The 14,023-nt window shown below is 38.3% G+C and overlaps 2 protein-coding genes across 4 annotated transcripts in view; both read right to left on the bottom strand.

Annotated features, from left to right (window-relative positions):
- ZNHIT6 (zinc finger HIT-type containing 6) overlaps window positions 1-2,023 on the bottom strand; it is a 29,585-nt gene extending 27,562 nt beyond the window's left edge. Inside the window, exons 1-4 of the mRNA XM_064720247.1 lie at window positions 1,927-2,023; window positions 682-747; window positions 490-596; window positions 320-405 (exon numbers count right to left, since the gene is read on the bottom strand). Coding sequence (XP_064576317.1) covers window positions 320-405; window positions 490-596; window positions 682-747; window positions 1,927-1,997 — 330 coding nt within the window. The 5' untranslated portion in view covers window positions 1,998-2,023. The remainder of the gene's footprint in view (window positions 1-319; window positions 406-489; window positions 597-681; window positions 748-1,926) is intronic.
- Window positions 2,024-3,125: 1,102 nt separating this feature from the next.
- The window catches only part of COL24A1 (collagen type XXIV alpha 1 chain), a 118,339-nt gene continuing 107,441 nt past the window's right edge, over window positions 3,126-14,023 (bottom strand). The window contains exons 53-60 of one of the 3 annotated variants that reach the window (XM_064719938.1): window positions 13,212-13,247; window positions 8,207-8,242; window positions 8,085-8,111; window positions 7,851-7,916; window positions 6,937-7,105; window positions 6,169-6,278; window positions 4,848-5,063; window positions 3,126-4,349 (exon numbers count right to left, since the gene is read on the bottom strand). In XM_064719938.1, the coding sequence (XP_064576008.1) occupies window positions 4,203-4,349; window positions 4,848-5,063; window positions 6,169-6,278; window positions 6,937-7,105; window positions 7,851-7,916; window positions 8,085-8,111; window positions 8,207-8,242; window positions 13,212-13,247 (807 nt within the window). In that variant the 3' untranslated portion in view covers window positions 3,126-4,202. Of the gene's footprint in view, window positions 4,350-4,847; window positions 5,064-6,168; window positions 6,279-6,936; window positions 7,106-7,850; window positions 7,917-8,084; window positions 8,112-8,206; window positions 8,243-13,211; window positions 13,248-14,023 lie in introns of those variants that run through there. The other 2 variants (XR_010441210.1, XR_010441211.1) reach the window with 2 other exon arrangements.

Below are 14,023 nucleotides of genomic sequence, written 5' to 3'. Positions count from 1 at the left end.
TTCAAAAGTTGTGGAGGTGTAAGGAAGCAAAAATTCAGACTTTCTTAACACACATCTATCATCCAACAGCAACAGTGGTCACACATAAATTTTAAAAAATGTCAGTGATCTTTTCTTCCAAGCAACTGGATGTAGGCATCAATACTATTGCTGCATAAACCTAGAGACTTCTTTTGATTTCTGGCTCTAAAATTCAGGGTCATTCATACCTTCAAAAGAGAGGCACCAGCTCTGGAATCTGGACTGGGACTACCTCAGTGGGAATTCAAAGGTAGCCAACCCTAATTCCAACAGAGCAAAAGGAGAATCAAAAACTCACAAGTCTTTTTGTTGCTGGACTATGCACGATACAATGTCGAGCAGCAGCATCAGCTGTCCTTCCCACATCTTCCAGGAAACGATAATCTGAAGGTTAAATGGAACAAAGAAAAATGTAGTACCAGCCTAGTAAAACCAGGGAGTTTTACAACACACACAATATGTTCTTACCACTCAGAAGGTTCAAGTCAGTAAATTCATTTACAGAGACAAACGCTGTTTTATCCCTGACTCCGTTACAGCTCAGTGCAAGCTTATGTTTCTTTACACACAACAGGCTGAAATGACAAAAAAATAGGAATTAACATGTTCAGCACGTGAATGGGGAAATAACCAAAACTGTTTAGTTCAGATAACAGATACCTGCACGAATATTTCATGCATCGTGGACATCTGTACTTGGCTTCTTCTTTGCTACAGGTTTCACATCTGAAAGGAGTAAAAAACACATGTCAATAAGGGAGCATTTTTGCACCTTACTGGGCTATGGAAGTGCCTGCTCAAAAACCAGGCACCAGGCCATCCATCAGCATTTTCAGGAACAGCTATTTTAAGTGCACCTTGAAAGGAGAGAAAGAAAATACAAATATCCTGGATTGGGAAAGATGGCAGACAAAACAACACAAGCCATGGGGAGTATCCCCAAACACACACACATTACAACACTGTAGATGCTTGAAAGAAAAAAACCCACATGCTAACTGAAGAGCTGGAAATAGAGCAAGCCTTTATCAGCCCTTATGCTTTGTGGCCTGTGCTTTTTCTCCTTCTGCATCACCTGTACTGCGCACTATACCAGGCTGGCTTATAATACTCCCAGCTTTAGGCGCACAGAAAATAAGTCTCACGGATTCACACTAAACCCTGAACAATTCATCCCATTTTTTCACTGGAACAAAAAAAGCATGACAACACGGTCAGCCAAACAACTTCTGGCTGTCAGCAGGGCAAACTCCAAAGTCAGGGAACCTTTCAGGCGCAATATGTGAGATTTATCAATTTAACTAATAATCAGTGAAAAATGTTATTCCTCTAGAAATATGACCATATGTTTTCAACTAGCTAACAAAACAGCTGTTTCTCCCACTCTTAAGAAAAAGATCTCTGTATCATCACACTTATTTTAAATCTGACAAGCAGAAAAGAGAAATGACAATGAAGTTTTCGAGAATATACAAACGCACCATTTTCAACTCCCAGGGGATAAATGCCAGCCCTAACCCACTTCTCTTCCTCTCCCCACCACGTGCTCGCTGTTTGCTGCTAGCGAGGGCCTGAAGGACATGCCCAGCAATACCATCGCCTGACGAGCTCTGTGAATTAGCAGCCCAAAGCCATTCTAAGAACCGGGAAAAAGGGTTTCAAACACTGCAAACCAGAAACGGGGAGTTATTCTAACAGGGATTCCCCTTCCCCGCTCTGCAGGATCCCAGCGGTGCCCGCTGCCCACACCGCTCCGGCGAGGCTCTGCCCCGGGCGGCGGCAGCGCGCAGCCCCTCGCTCGCTCGGGCCTCACCCGCGCGGGGCTGCAGGGCACAGAGCCACCCGCCGAGCCCTGCGGAAGGCGCTCCCGAAGCCCGTGCGGCCGCTGCCGCCGCCGTGCCGTACCTGTGCAGGGACATCTTCCCGCCGCCCGCCGCCCGCTCTGGCACGTCCCAGTCCCGGTCCTGCTCCGCCATGGCCGCGCCGCGGGGCCTCACGGGGCAGGCGCGGCCTCTGCAGCGCCGCCTGGCGGCCGCGAGCCCCAGCGCAGCCGCACGGGGCGGGATCGGACCGGACCCGGAGCCGGACCCGGCGCGCCGGGGCCTGCGGGGCTCGGGGACCCTCGGGTTCCCGGGACCGGTGCTCCAGCCAGGGAGGCTTTCCAGAGCCCAGAGGAGCTTCCCGAGCCGCGCACTGCGCCGCACAGCCTCACGGTGCCCAGGCAGGTGACACCGGGCTCACTCCTCACCTGTCCGTGTCCCGCCGCCTGCGTGGGAATGTGCATTTCTGCCTCAGCTACGGAAATGCACATCCGAGCAGCGTTATAAGACTTTAAACTCCTTGCTTTTAAAAGAGATATTTTCTGAAATTAAGAACTTCCAAAAATAGGGTAATGAGATGAATAAAAATATTCATGAAGCAGACGTTTTCTTAAAAATTATAATCTTGGAAAATATCCCCAACATTTGCCAAAACATCACCCCTAAAGTCAAACTCAGAGCAAATGTCAAATCACGATGTCAGTGTATTGATCTTGAAAATACAAAAAGTGAGACATTTTCTTATCCTTCTGTAATCTTGCTTTGTTTTATCAGATTTTTGTCAAATTGGTCAAAAATGATGCTTTGATACAAAGTGTAAGATGGGATGTGCACGTACATTACTTTATAAAAGTGAACATTGTCCCTCTGTCAGTATTCTGTGGCACAGAGCATATGCATTTCCCCTTGGGAAGGGAAACACTGCCACCTAAGGAAAGTGCCCTTCTAGAGGATTTTCATAATTTCTAAGAATAACTATACAATATGAAACAGAATAGTAAAAGACAAAGAAATAGTTTGGAAGCTTATTTTATTATACTTTGGTGGTGTGGTTTACTGCAGATGAAGACAAGTTGTTTGAACACTCCCAGGCTCCTCAAATACAGTCCAGTATCACCTTGCCGTGTACTGCTGAGCACACTTTGAATTGATAATAGATAGAGGCATATCAATATAAAGAGTGCTTTTCCTAATGGTAAAACTGTTCTTTTTTACAAAAAAAAAAAAAAAAAAAAAAAACCCACAAAAAAAAAAACCCCAAACAACTTCACTGAACATTTTAGGCTTAATTTTAAAAGCCCAAAATGATCTAACAAATTTTGCAAAAAAAAAAAAAAGGAATTTCTAAGAGGATGACATGCTGATTATAATTTAACAGTAGCCATTCAGAAGACACACTATAGTAGATCTTTTCAGAAGTTACAAAATATATACAGAATATATCATCTTAAGATGGCTTTGGCATTAGCAATGTTAACTGAATACAGAATTTAAAAGTCAAAACTACTTTAGGTAGTTCTTCTTACAACGATTTTCACAATGGCTGTAACAGAAACTGTTCTGACTATATGCATCATATACAATATGCTGTCTTATACACCATTTCCAAAATAGTACACAAAAATATTTTAAACAAGAAATCCACATAAATAATGTTTTCAGTTATGTGAAGTATGTGACCAATGGTTTACAATAAGTACCTTCACAACAGAAACATATCCTGATGTAACCAGCACATACAGTCTGAAAGATAAAAAGGGACTCAAATAATCTCTGCTAAGGCCACAAGCACCCTGTGTTATGAAGAGCACCAAGGCAATGTGGACAGGAAACACAAAGAGGTAGTGTGCCATCTGTTCAGATGTGTGTGTCCACCAAGGACTGGAATAAAGCAATGGTTAAGAAAAGAAGACTTATTGTACTGTGGCATGATTCACTTTTCATACAAAAGCTATTGCACATTTAGGAGCACTAGCAGGTATTGCTCCTCAGTATCACACGTCTCCAGCTTTCCTCAGGATGGTTTTTGTGCAGTGCTGTTAAAAAGCTTGCTAAGAACACTTGATGTCCTGAAAAACTCCATGTTCAGATACTCCATTCCAAAAAATTATGCAAGAAAGCACCAAGAAATTTATTTTTAAATACTTTTAAGAAAATTGCTTTAGTATTTTCTTTCTTTTATTTTTCCAATGTCATTTCTCCTTAGGAGGAAGTCTTTTTCTTCCTGAGGTTCTTGAACCAACAACATTTGAAATTATTCTTCAGTTTGCTAGTAATTTTGCCTGCAATGGACCATTACTTTTGTATTCAATCTGTGCAGCAACTCCATGCTGATGCAACAAGAAACCTAGGACAGAAATCTTACAGGAAGCATACGGAGCCACTTTCTATGAAGTGCTGCTGGCCTGGTTTGAGGTGAGGAAGTGCATTAACTTGAACAACTGGAAGCTGATTCGTGTCCTGAGTGTGAAAAAAGAACTGTGTCTTATGCCAGCTGCCATCTTCAATCTGGAACACACAGGAGAAGCATATCAGAGTCATATAAAAGGTGAGCTTCAAAACACAAATGAAAATCGTGCTTACAGAGTAAAAGAGAAGTAGTGCACAGAAACATTTATTCTCTCAGCAGTTCCTAAAGGAACTGTGTAATTTAACAAATGCCATTTCTGAAGCCTGAATTTTCATTTTGAAGGTAACTGTTTCTAAATTTTCCTGGAGGACCTCTCTAATTCTGTGCTGATGTCTGTGCAGTGTCTTTGTACACTCTCAAGATACATGAGACACAATGCAAACAGCAAGTACAGATACCCTGCATCACTACAATTGCTTTTATCCTTGAAGAGATGATGAATTCAGTATCTAAAGGCTGGCATATGCAGAGCTATGTAAAGAAGCAAGCTTTAAGAGATGTGAATCTAAATGATTGTTATTTATTTGCAGAAGGTTAGTAATGTCTAAACTGTACCTCTGCCTCCCTTTGATAATGTGATGCTGAAAGGTATTTACCATGCATTCATCCAGAAGCACTTTAGGTTCCAGGAGAGTATTTGCTTTGAATATTTGACCATTCCATCCTTTAAAGGTAACTGATGTCTTCTGGCCCCCTGCTGTGGTTAATGCCCACATGGGTGTGTTCAGACAATGGACTGTGATGCTGTGGGTTGCTTCTGAGCTCAGTAAATGAAGGAAGTTCATCTGCACTTTTCCAACACCGAACTCCAGCTGAATTCCAAGAAAAAAGCATTGTTAGGCTTACAGCTGGGCTGTGCTGAGTGGCTCAGCAGCACAAAGTGACACGGACACGGCAGGGTGGTGTTCAGGCACAGGAGCATGTATACATGTTTATATACACTAGGGCCAATGCCAAAGAGCACCATCTGCATTCCTCAGGGAGATGTTAGGCCCTATTACAGGCATTACGATAAACAGAAGCTTTCATAGGATATTTTCAAAGCTTAAATATAAACATTTGCTGATGCTTACAACATTGCTGAAGCACAGCTGGTCAGAAAACAGTATTTTTAAATAAGGAAACTGAAACAAATGCTTCTGTGATTCAAACAAAGATATTATCAGCAGCAGTGTTTTAACTGAAGCCACATCAGTCTGCTGTTTAGTCTTCTTAGACCACAGGTTCTGGCAATACTGATAGTCCATTACAAATGCAAAAGTTCATAAGTATACTTTGATTTTAGACAGAAAATATAGTAACTCATTATGCAAGAAGAATTTCTCCAAGACTATTCCATATTCAGTGATCTTCCAAATGTAGGAATGCATACATGAACTTCACAGTATTTCTGAAGCTCTTCAATGATTACACTGTATATACAGAACTTCACAAACATACATTTTCTATTCCCAAGAGTTCAAGAACTACATGTAAAGAGGAGTGTGAACTAATGATGTACAGAAAACTGGTCCCTCCCTAATGTCATTTAAAAGTTCCTAAGTGTTGGAAAGCAGTAATAATTTTCATTCTTTCTATTGTAACAACCTCAGCATCCCGACACTTAGGTGTCCTAAGTGATGAGATACTAATGTAGCTTAGAAGTATTCCAGGCTTATTTTTATGCCTTGTGAAAGAAAGTATAAAGCAAAACAAAATAATTCTATCAGCATGGATAGATTCTCACACAGTGAGAATTACTAACATATAGAGTCTCCAGAAAATCTGTAACTTCTGTAGCAGAATAAATAAAGTCCTTCAAAAAGATGCACAATAATGCCCCCCTGAAATCTAACTCTTTTTAATGAGTTAAGCAAATAAGCATGCATTTGTTTAGAGTTCAAGCACAGGCACAGTGTCTGTAGAAGCAATGCATACCTTTGTCACAGACAGTGGTGTTAAACATGTCTGACCACCCGCAGTGAAGTTGCAGAAAACTTCAATGGCATCAGAAGGACATCCAATATTTGGGTCAATCCAGTATTTTCCTATTAGTATATAATTCCAGACAGAAAATAAAATCAAAACACAATTACTACTAATTTGCTAAAATATTAACACTTCTTGGCAAATATTACATATATTATCACTTTATCTTCACAAGGAAATGAAAGGAACATGAAAATGTTCTCACTATTAAAATAATGCCAATAACAGATACTGAGAAAAATTACCATAATAAACCACTTCTGACTACAATTACACTGACAGCTTTAAATAGGAGGGTTTTTTAATTTGAAATATTGATTCAGGAACTTGTGAGATACAATGACTGTCAGTGTATCTGACAGTGGTAATGTATGGTATGCAATTTTTTCATTAGGAATCTAGAATCTTGCAAGATTAGCTATAAATATTTGGAAAACTTCAAATCACAAAATTGCACTCAATTTTCTGGATACATCAGTTTGCTAATAGATATTATCTCTCTCATATTTATATATTAGATAGCTACATACTTCTACCTTTAAAATTCAGAAATTTTTTCTTAAAGCTGAAATAAATCTATTTGTGACAGGCACACCGCAAGAGAATAAAATAAAAAAGAAGAAAAGCATTAAATCGATCCGTTCAGAATTGGAATGCAGAAAGCAACACTTGGAAGCAGCACCTTTGAAAGGTACCTGAGTGAAAGGGGGCACTTACCATCGGCCACTTTGGGTTCACAGTGGAGCAGATCCCTGCAGATGCGTGCTGGGTTATCCCGTGTGCCAAGAGGGTTCTTGATGCTGTGCAGTAAATTGCTAAGGTAGTGGAGCGTTTTGAATATCTCTGTACTCTGATCTAGCAAAGTTACTTCAGTATTCTGGTATTTCTGCCAAGGGCCATTAGCAAATGTGTTACCACAAAGAAGTGTCACAACAACAGTATATGCAGTAAGAGTCAAATGTCAAATGGCCATTGAATAGCCAGCCAGAATCCAAGTGTTTGTATTAATGCAATCAGCCATGTAAAACAACCTAAGGGTAACATATCCCAATAGACAAATTAGGACATTTTATTAAAACTGTCAGAATGGTGACATTAAGGCAGGTTTAGGTCATGCAAATTTGTCATTATGATCTAATGACATAAAAATATGGATACAAGGAAAGAAAAGGGAAAATTTGGTGCATTTTTAAAGTAAACTTAGAGGTTTCAAATTCAAAATAGTGAAATTTACTCTTAAGCTTAACCTAAAAAAAAAAGCAAATGTATTTGATGTCACCCACATAAGGGATTTTCATGCAACCAATGCAGCCAGACACCTATATGTTGATTTTTTTAAATCAAACCCTAAATGCTACTATTGTTATGTGTGTCTGAACAGATACAGTCCACTATGTGTGACAGTCAGTAAATTTTCACTACCACCAATCATCACAAAAGGTAGAAGTCTTGCTGCTTCTCTTAATTTCAACTCTATCCTGTAAATCCTAGCACGTTTCATTACATTCTATAGCTTGCTATCCGTTATTAATTTAAACTAAGTCTTTGAAAAGAAACCCTGTTATGTCCTCAAAAAATAAAATTATAATTGCATTCCCTGTATGATAATGTAAATACATTTAAATATATACCTCCATCTGCAAGGCAGCATTTGACTCAAACAAAGCTTGAACAGCAGCATTGAGATCCACTTGTTTCTAAAAAACATGTATTTCAGAATATAAAAAGATGAACAAGAATATACAATAGTGCAGGTGGTAAATTCTTTGAACAGTGGAACAAGGAGTACATTTGAAGAGGATCCTGTTATTTTCCCTTTCAATAAAGCACTGGTTAGGGTAGGTTAGGCTTGTTTAAGAATTTACCCTTGGTCCTGGTGGTCCAGGTGGTCCCTGGAAAATGGGAAAAAATACATATTAGGTGCTTCACATCTTTATATAGTACAATCAAAATGGAAAAATACAGGCAGAGTTTTTTATGCACTTACAGGTGGCCCAGGCTGGCCCTGCCGTCCCTGAGGCCCCTAGAAGAAATGGATATAGAAAGCAATAGTTACTGGATAAGAAGAAATGGATATAGGAAGCAATAGTTATACATTAGAAGAAATGGATATAGAATGCAATAGTCATACAATAAAGTCTCTGGTTTTACATTTATGTATTTATTAAATTACAAACATGTCCCAGTGTGTATAAGGAAGAAGGTGTGATATCAGCTGTGATAAAGTTGTGGATTATTAGTTACTATTGTTAAAGTACCTTGCACCATTTACCATATGAATACTCATGTTGGAATTCCTGTGTTGTCTGGTTCCTTGTTTCTCCAATTACTTCTGATATGAAGGGAACATTAAAGGTCATAGAAAGTATTAATATATAATGTGCTATACATTGTGCCCATGTTATATGTATGCTGAGACGATAAATACTAGAAGGGGTAAATAATCACAAGAACATTGTAAATAATGTTATGAGTAACTGCAAAAAACTAACTGATCCATTTTAATCCATGAATATGTGCCAGGCTTTTATCAGTATAATTTATCAGCAGTGTCAATTTTCAGCCAGAACATGTTATGTTCATTGTTTTACAGTGATATGGCAAACTTCCTCTTTATTCAAAAGGTTATGTCCTTATTTTAGTGTGTAGGATGATTGTGGAAGAGAAGGAACTGCTTTTCCCTAGCTTACAGTGCCTACAGTGCACATAAATCTGTGTTGAAGGCTGCCTTAGGATTGAACATGGACCTTTCCAATACAATAAACCCATCTGAATAATTCTTTCAAATATTTATTCAACTATTCACATCGAGCTAGAATTGGTTCTGGACATTTATTAATATGCAGTGACAATTGTGTCTCTGCTAGGTTCTTCAAGCTCTACATACTCAAAGCTTCTCGGAGCTATTGTAACAAACAATGGCACAAATGATCACAAGGAAAAGAATAGGTGGCAGTGCCTTAAGAAGAGAAAAAGAGAAGGAATGAAAAGCATGGGCTAGATCTGCACCTTAAATTACTAAAACCCTTTCAACACAGCTAAGTCAATTTAAGCAGAACATTCTTTTGTCAGTGCTGCTTGTACCAATTACTTGAGCACAATAAGCTGGTCCAACAAAGCCCTCATACGTCAGTACGGTCATGCTAGAACAAAATCTCTGCCAAAAGTGAAATAATCTGATGTGACGTGGTCACGCTGACAAATGTTGTGAAACTGATCTAGTCAAATAGGAATTAAGCTGTAAATCACTTGATAAAGTAATAATAAGTGTTTCTGCTGTGAGATTTCACAGCAAGCAAGGTCTGTGTGAGTGTCACTTCATGCTACAACTGCTGAACTCAGGTTGTGCTCAAGCTGCCAAAAGCAAGGGCAGCTGGAAATGGTTAAAGAAAGACCAGATTCAATCTAATGTTAATTCATGCATATTTTAAAAAAGGATCTCAAACCAGATAGGAGCAATGTACCTAAGTCACTGAGGCTGCAAATTTATCAGTGCTTAGGTCCTGAGGCAGAGCATGTGGTGGTGCCAGGGAATGCATCTGCTGGGGTTACAGTGGCAGCTGCACAACTGGAGCATGTCTGCACATCAGCTGCCCTGGCTGTGCCCAGGGCTCAGCTGCTGCATCATGAAGGATGGGAAAACTGGGGGCCATCCTGTAATTCCAAGCACCAGCTCTATGCAAGGCTATGTTGATGGCTATGTTGCCTCAAATGGCCTTGAGGGTAGACCCATGTCTTGTATGTGTTCTTTGAAGAAGAGAGGAAATTCCAAATGGAAGCAATTTCTGGATGTTTAGGTAGATGATTTTCTGATACTTAACCAAGAACACCTTAATAAGATAAGTCTATGGATTGTGAGCTTATTTATTTATTTATTGTGACCTTTTCAGCTGATAGATCCTGACCCAATTTATTTATGTTTCATCCCCTTACACCTATAGAAGGGACTGGAAGCCATCTTTTAAGTAGATATTTAATGATTAACTTCTTTATAAAAGATGTTAATGTTGGCAAAAGAAAATAGAAGAACAAGTAATTTTAGCATATAGTATAGTATGGACAGTAGTATGGATATCCCTGTGGGTTCTGTGTGAAGTAACTAGCTGTCATTACTTTTCTGAGTTTGATTATTGCCCAGCTTGAAATTTCTTTGAGATCCTATTATGATTAAATATGCATACAATATTGTTGTTATTCATTATTAGAAAACTGTTCCGAGTTTACACAGATTACATTCATTATTTTGGCATAGTTCCTCAGCTGTTGCAAATCAATTGGGTTTCACAGAGCTGTACTGTTGTATGCCAGCTGGGTAGGCTGACTCCACGTTTAATTAATCAGGTCAGGTGTTCAGGTGCTGTTAGACTGCTCCAGGATACCTTCAGTCTCATGTGAATATATCACTGGCCTGTCTGATCATGCTTGGCCAAGTATGTTTAGAATAAAATGAAAGAGAAAGTGTGAAAAAGAATCTTGAGAAACAAATTTGACATTGTAAGGATATATTTGTTTATCTTGGTTCAGGATTTGATTATTCAAATACCAAATCAAGGAAGGGTAAAAAGTCTTCAACAGTTTATCCCCAAATAACCACTGCTCTTGGATGAATAGATGTCCTTGTTCTGAATGCTGAGATTTAGACATTCCAGTATATTTTTCAGATGACTGAACGCTTCAGTTAATGTTCTGTGTTCTTGGCATATGTCACCTTTTAAAGACTCAAGAAGTCTTGGGACAAGAGCGGTTCAATTTTATAGTGGTTTCTGAGATAGAACTGAATGTTTTAAAAATAAAAACCTGCACCGTTCCAATGAGTTTAAGGTATTTTGCAAAAGAGGAATGTCATTTGTCTTGATCCACTGTCTCCTTGCCAGTAAAACCCATGGGAATAAAAGGAGGTAAATAGTGAATGCTATTTGTGAACTACTTAGTGGAATATCACATTTCTTAAATGCATTAAAACTTCAGAGAGCTATAGCAATTATCTTTGCAAATCTTTGTGCAGTATCATTATATTTTAAAGATTTGTAAAGATAATTGCTATAGCTCTCTGAAGGGATTTTACCAATGTTCATTCTTTCTGCTGCAGAGCAGAAAAATAAGGCTAAATTACACTTTTCATGAACTAAGTTAATTGCTAAATGTTTTACTGGAATGTACTGGATTACTTTTACAAATCTACTTAACTTAACCTTTGGTCGCATTAGAATTTAAGTGAGAAAAATGTAATTCCAGTCCATGAAAACAAAAGCAGAGACTAAACCAGTTAGTTTCAGTGTGTTCTTAATTCTTTAATCTCTCCATTTGATTGAACAGAAGTTCAAAGGCCAAAATCCCAATCTTTTACTAATGCTGAGAGGCTCTGACTTTACATACAATAGTACATACACTTAACTATGAAAGCATGAGCAATCCCAAGGACATTCATATTTTCTAAGAATTTTTAAATTCTTGAGGAGTGTATTTTTAACAAAGAATGTGTGCTTTACCACTGGCCTCAATAAGAAGACATGATTTTGCATTCCATGTTTTTCTGGGGATAAAAAGAACATTTCTTGCTAGTACTGAACTCTGTAACCCTGACAGACTGAAAAATCTAACTAAATATACTACAAAAAGGTTAAAAATCTATGTGATTCTAGGAAGAATGCCAATATAAATTTTAAAGGTATAAATTAATGCTCAGAATACACAATGGGATGAAAAAAAATTTGGTCTCCTTTGTATGTGATAGTAGTTGGAAATAAATCCCTTTCTTGGGGGAAAGTAATGTCACTGTGTATGACTTAAAATTAAACATTCTTCTTCTGAAGACAGCCTTACTAGATTAACTCATCATGATGAATTCAAGAACTTATTTAGGAAATAACTTCTTAAACACCAGCTCCAATAATGGAAACAGATGTTTCTTGTTCACCATTCTGGATGTTTTTTTTAAGGATTATTCTTGGATCTTTTTTTATAAGTGTCAGCATTTTTAGCTCTATGCTGTCATAACAATTCTTATGAACAAACAGTAGAAAAAGACAGCTAAGATGGATAACAGCAAATTGAGAAAACAGCTTTCCTCTTATTCTGAGATAGCAATTGCCTCAAGAGCATTAGAATCAAAGAGGGGAGTTCTCCAAAACACAGAAAGGAAGCTTCTTTCCAAGCTTTACCTCTTTAAAATGTTTTGAATATTTTAGGTTCATTTTTCAAAATTTTATAAGGCAGTTTGATTGAATTTTTGGAGGTGGCTGCTAAAAGCAAAAAACAATACGTGAAACTAAATAATTTTAAGTGAGATGGGGTGAAAGGCAGAGGTAAGAGAAACAGGAACAGGATCACATCTGCTAGTTACTGGAAAATGCACTAATTATATATCTGTCATAGAAGGTAATATAGTTATCAACTTTGTGTTCACAAATTTGCTGTAAATATGATAACTTAATGACTTTTCATACAGCCATAATTAATTGGAGACTTTACTGGCTCTACCAAAATTTAATACAAATCAAACATTCACGAATGTAGAATGACTCTTGCTGAAAAATGGAACAGCAAATTCACAACCCATCAGTGCTGCCCACAGTTCCTACAGCTGGAATGCATTGCATGGACACCCACCTGCAGCTCTGGGCTTCTCCTGAGCTTCTCCCTTTCTAGACAAGAAGATCCAGAGCTATGACCATGTGCATGCTGTGAGCTTCTAGATCTTTGACAGCAAATATGACTGAAGATTTTCCTTTTAGATCTGAACATGGACAGATTTGGAATATGCTCCAAACTGCAGTATGACCAGGGCCCAGCAGCTCACACCCACTGGGCATATCTGCTTAAGTCAACTTGAACAAGGAGGTCACACTTCTAACCCAGGCTACCAGCTTTCCTGGGCAGTGCTCTCCAGGAGCACAACACGACTGCCTGGCATGTAGAGCATGTTCAACCTAACACAGAAATAGATTTTACACAGTCAAAAGAATGAAAGCACAAAAGTCGTTTCATCTTACCATTTCACCCCTTGTGCCCTTTTCACCTCTTGGTCCCTGTAAAAGAGAGCAGCTGTTAATCTGATATGCTTTCTAGCTGCCTAGGACTGAAATAAGCAGATTAATATCCATGAGAATTATACTGCTCACATGAAAAGTCCAGTCTCATCTGTGGAAGTATTTACAGCTCTGGGGGTTTAATTTTCCTGTACCACTAGAAATTGAAATTAGTTGAAAACACCTTGTGATTCCTACATGTGGAAAGCTGTGTTCTTCAGCTTGGGAGTATGTTTACTCTCAGTAATTTTAACTGCTGTCTGTTGATCAGCTGTGTTCTCCACAACTTCATCCACATTCAACATCTTTGGAGAACAAAACTCAATACTCTTGATCACTGAAGAAATCCATTCATCACATATATGTTTTTATTATTAGTTCTACTCTCATAATCAGATTAGATGCTATTTTTCTGTCCCTCTTTGTGGCTGGTTTTGCACTTATGTTCCCAAAGGTGGCAACAATCTTCAAGTTCTTCTCTGGAAAAATTTTGCATCTTAATAGCTGCATTTCATAACACATAGAAGTAATCCTCAACTAAAATGCTTTCCTGATGATAATGGCAAACATTTACATTCAATATGAAGTCCATTAAAAGCCTTCAAACAAATGCACACAACTGTAAAGTTTTTCTCCTCAGTGCAATTGAAAAGAATGGAGCAAGACAAAGTACTGATTTTTCCAACAAGTGGAAAGACATTCCCCTTCTTCTATTTCCCTTGTAAATATTTGCATTTATTACTTTTATTGCATATTTACTATTTTTATGATTATTC

This window comes from Zonotrichia leucophrys, chromosome 8, assembly GCF_028769735.1.
Source record: "Zonotrichia leucophrys gambelii isolate GWCS_2022_RI chromosome 8, RI_Zleu_2.0, whole genome shotgun sequence".
Lineage (NCBI taxonomy): Eukaryota > Metazoa > Chordata > Aves > Passeriformes > Passerellidae > Zonotrichia > Zonotrichia leucophrys.
The sequence above is the reverse complement of the archived record's forward strand: the minus strand, read 5'-3'. Positions and strand labels throughout refer to the sequence as shown.